The sequence below is a fragment of the Impatiens glandulifera genome, chromosome 4 (genome assembly GCF_907164915.1).
Source record: "Impatiens glandulifera chromosome 4, dImpGla2.1, whole genome shotgun sequence".
NCBI lineage: Eukaryota > Viridiplantae > Streptophyta > Magnoliopsida > Ericales > Balsaminaceae > Impatiens > Impatiens glandulifera.
Window position 1 is genome coordinate 45,889,648 of NC_061865.1, and position 4,753 is coordinate 45,894,400.

Here is a 4,753-nt window from a genome sequence, read left to right on the forward strand (position 1 = left end):
TTATACATTATAGTTGAGAATGTGATATTATTATTATTATTATTTATTTATATAATTAAAATTTAAAATATATTGTTTAAGAAGAAAAAGAAAGAAGAAATAGTGTCATCAGATTGATAATAAAAAAAAATAAAATAAAAATAAAAAGTCTTTGCGACTAGTCCCAGTAGTGATACAAACATTTTAAAATCTATTCTCTCGCCAAGAGGCCTGACTCCATCTCGCTCCGAATCCCTACAGACCCGCGACCCTCTTCCTCCAGCTGCTCACGATCTTCAGAATCAACTTCCACTCAAAATCATTATTAAATATATATTTAAGTTATTATTTTAAATAAAATATTTAAAAATATTTTATAAATTTAATTATTTATATTTTGATATATATTTCTATTATTATTATTTTTTTTTATAAATTTGATTATTTATATTTTGATATATATATTTTTAAATTATTATTTTTATAATTTTGATATATATATATATATATTTAAATTAAATTTTTTATAAATTTGATATATATATATATTTTTTAAATTATTATTTTTATAAATTAATTATTTATATTTTAATATATATATATATATTTATATTTCAATTATTATTTATATAATATAATATAATATAATAAATATTTATTCTATTTTTCTCATAAATACTAATAAATTTAAAATATTTTAATCATAAAAATATAATAATTTAATTATTCATAAAAAAATTACAATTATTTAAATTATTTTTCAAAATATTTTTTTATCTCCTACACATGTGTGCCACATAAAATTCAAACATCACAATCTTCTAAAAAAAAGAAAATTAATTTTTTTTTTCTCTATGTGACATCTTCTTTTTCATTATACCAAAACATTTAGTTTTTATAAATTATATAAAAGGGTAAAATATATTTATTTTGGGTATGATTAAAATTTATAAATATCTCGGCAATAATTAGTTGTGCAATTTTTTTAACTCATTTTAATTTATGCATTATAATTGAGAATGTGATATTTTTATTTTTATTTTTTATATAATTAAAATTCAAAACAAAGAAAAAGAAAAAAAGAACCAAACATTTTAAAAACCTATCCCATTCTCTCGCCCCCAGGCCTCGACTCCAGCTCGCCCTGAATCCCTCCAGACCCGCAATCCTCCCGCTCCAGCTGCTTCGCGACCTTTAGAATCGGCTTCCGCTCCAAAACCGATCGATTGTAAGTGTTTCAACCGATCGATTGTTCTTCGTTCCAGCCGTTATTCTTCAATCTAAGGTCAATCTCATAGTGGCTTGATGATTTGATTGCTTGGTGTTAGATTATAATAACTTGATCTTTTAACAGTTTAATAGATATTGGTTTAATGAATGCAATGGAAGTTGATTTTGAAGGATTGAATAAGTTTAATGCATTCTTGGTATTTGTTAAAATGATTTTAAATAAGTTTGAACTTATTGATTCCCCCATTTCATTGTTGATAGGGTTAATAGAATCTAGCTGTTCGTTAAAATGATTTTGAAGCCCCATTTCATTGTTGATAGGGTTAATAGAATCTAGCTGTTCGTTAAAATGATTTTGAAGCCCCATTTCATTGTTGATAGGTTTAATGCAATCTGGGTGTTTGTTAAAATGTTGGAATCATTTTTGATGGGTTTAATGAAATCTACGTGTTTGTTAAATTGGTTTTGAAGCTATTCAATCTACATTTTACAGTTGATAGGTTTAATGCACTCTAAGTGTTTGTTAAAATGATTTTGAAGCTATTGAACTCACATTTTACAGTGATAGGTTTAATGTACTCTAAGTGTTTGTTAAAATGATTTTGAAGGTATTGAAGCGCTATTTCATTGTTGATAGATTTAATGCATTCTAGGTGTTTGTTAAAATGATTTTTAAATGAGTTGAAGCTATTGAAACCTGTTTAATTGTTGATGGGTTTTAATGCACTCTAGGTGTTTGTTAAAATGTTTTTGAAGCTATTGAAGCCTTGTTTCATTGTTGATAGGTTTAATGCACTCTATGTGTTTGTGTAACATTTAGGAGGATTTGAGATTAATTGATAGGGCTCTATATAGTATGTAATCCCTTAGATTTATTATATTAGTTAATATTAGTCCCCTAAGTTGTTACGGGTTGTTAGTAGTTTTAATTGGTGACACCTTATGGTTATAAATAGGGTGACCTAGCTAAGGTTTAATCAATTAATGAATATAATAGAGTTTTATACTCTCTCTCGGCTATGGATTGAGGTTCTCCATGCTCCTCATCTATGGGATTAGATCATTCACATTTCATTTCTTTCTTTAAATCTATCGCATCTCCATTACAATCTTAACCCTAAATAAATAAGTGTAACAGTGGTATGGGAGCTTGAAATTTAGGATTATTAGCACAAAGTGATCTTTTAATTATGTCAGATATGAGTGTCAAATTTAATTTGAACTTGAATGTTGTGTATGTGTTTGGTCGTTGAAAAATTCCCGGAAGTTGATTTGGACCATGCCTTTTAACTTTTTTTCCATCTTGTAGTGTAACCCTAATTCGAATTTGACCATTTTTGAATAGAGATTTTGAAGCAGTTTGAGGGAGAAAAGAAATACCAGAAAATGCCTCTGTATGATTGTATGCTGCTGCTGAAGCCCCATGTGAAGAAAGAATCTTTGATGGATTTGGTTGCCCGTGTGGGTAAGCATGTTTGTGCTAGAAATGGTGTCCTTGCGGAAGTAAAATCATTTGGAACTGTTCAGTTGGGTTATGGCATTAAAAAGCTTGATGGAAAATACTATCAGGTGAGATGATTCTTTATTTGTAGACTTGTTTTTGACTTTTCTTCAGTGTAGATAGTTTTATGCTTCAGATCTCCAATATAGCATTGAAAGATTATATGGCCTTATTGTCTAGTTGATCATTTTGTGGTGCTGTTTCTGTGGTTGAATTACTAGCTTGTTTGTGGAAGTCTTTTCCCTAAAAATTGGATTATTAAAAAAATATGCTCGATATGGGGATATTAAATAATTTTTGTGTGTGTGTTTATTGTCCAATATGCTGTAGGTGAAAAGATAACACTTCTATTGAATGCATTTATATAATAAACTAAGAAAATGCTACTTTAGTATTTTCGTTGATTTTTGATGAATGGGATTAGGAGTTATTTGGACCAAATCCAACTAAACCTTCATAAAAGAAGTCCTTAAACATTCGATCTTGGGTTATTTGAATAACCAATCTGTTATTTCAAAATAATGTTGTTTGATGTAGGTTATTGAAGATTGGGTTATTTAGGTTAATAAGCATTAGAGGTATGTATAAATATATAATGACAATTTTTTTATTAATTTAAATTGTGGGCATTTTGTTATTTTGATTGATGATGGGATTGAGGATATGACATTGGATTTTTCTGAGATTAATCCTAAAATTCCAGATCAAATAAGGCCTAAGGTTATGAACAATGAGACTATTAGTAGTCTAATGCCCTATGATTGTATCAGCGGTTAGTGGGAGATACAAATAGAATAGTTATAAAACGGTTTTGCCATACTACAACATAACCTCTAATAATCTCTTTATACTATTCTATTTGTAACCACTACTCCAACCAACATTAGCCCTTCGTTCGTGACAGAGTCTTGATTATGATTCTGTGTTATTTGTTTTTTGGGTTGATGTTGATATACACATTGATTAATAGGCGCAATTGATGCAAATGACAATGATGACCCCACCTAGTTTCAACAAAGAGTTACACTATCTAAACAAGGAAGACAGGTTGCTGCGTTGGCTTTTAGTTAAACACCGCGATGTCAAATGTGGAGTGGAGTATTTAGGTGAAGACGAAGATCAAGGTGAACTAAGCAGGCTTAGAAGCAGCCACGAAGATGACATGGATGATGAAGATGAGGATGATCATGAAGAATATGATCGTGCTTTTGAAGAAAACAATCCAGATAAAGCATGATGGGATGAATCTGATTGTTCTTGTTAGATATTGGTTTTTGAAGAGAATAATAATTCAGACAAAACATAAAGTTGAAACTGACTCTTCTTGTTTGATATCTCAAATTTCCTAGATTGAAGGTTGTAGGTTCTATTTATCTCTCGAACAATTGAATTCATTACTAATGTTTTATGTCCCATAATGTTGTCTCATTTTCGTATAAGAAATGAAACTGACTTTTAACAAGGGTATAGCAATTAGCGGATTAATCTGAATTTTGATTCGAATTCGAAATATTAATTTGAATTAATCATCTCGGATTGGATTGAGTTTAGAATGAATTAAATTCAGATTAGATTATATAATTGTTAAAACATTGTAAACATTAATTCGAAATATTAATTTGAAATTTGTGTTTATTGTCATTCTTGCAGATTTAGAACCAAATAACTTGCATTTTGAAATGATTCAAATTGAGTCTATTTTTCTTAGTATAACTTCATCCTTTCCATACAACTATATAAACATTTCTTAATCTTTAAATTATTTTTAGAATTAGAAGTTGAATTATCCATAGTTCATTAATGAACGTCCAAATAAGTTATAACTAAAATAAAGAGACAATATATTATGAATGCATAGATAAATGAATATTTTTACTTACTTTCTCTTTATATTTTTGTTAAAGTTGACTTTGATTTCTTTAGTCTAGTCAATTTGTTCATAAATAAATTTAGTTCATTAGTATAAGTACTAATTAGATGTTAGAACTTTGAGGTATGAACTTATATTTGATCATAATCGACTATTAATAACTATTGCCTCAA

The 4,753-nt window shown here is 28.1% G+C and overlaps 1 protein-coding gene across 2 annotated transcripts; it reads left to right on the top strand.

Annotated features, from left to right (window-relative positions):
• The first annotated feature begins 1,063 nt into the window (after positions 1–1,063).
• Positions 1,064–4,065, top strand: LOC124936188. Of its 2 annotated transcripts, none has more exons than XM_047476666.1 (3): positions 1,064–1,207; positions 2,555–2,778; positions 3,681–4,065. In XM_047476666.1, the coding sequence occupies exons 2-3, from the start codon at positions 2,596–2,598 to the stop codon at positions 3,945–3,947; spliced, it is 450 nt and encodes a 149-aa protein (XP_047332622.1). In that variant the 5' UTR covers positions 1,064–1,207; positions 2,555–2,595; the 3' UTR covers positions 3,948–4,065. The 2 variants fall into 2 exon arrangements, with proteins under 2 accessions (XP_047332622.1, XP_047332621.1); XM_047476665.1 differs by having other exon boundaries at positions 1,136–1,264.
• Positions 4,066–4,753: the final 688 nt, after the last annotated feature.

Bases quoted from the DNA above. Each gene is read 5' to 3' on its own strand.
- LOC124936188 (XM_047476666.1), top strand. From the start codon at position 2,596: ATGCCTCTGTATGATTGTATGCTGCTGCTGAAGCCCCATGTGAAGAAA. The intron at 2,779-3,680 runs GTGAGATGATTC...ATTGATTAATAG, and splicing joins TTGATGGAAAATACTATCAG to GCGCAATTGATGCAAATGAC.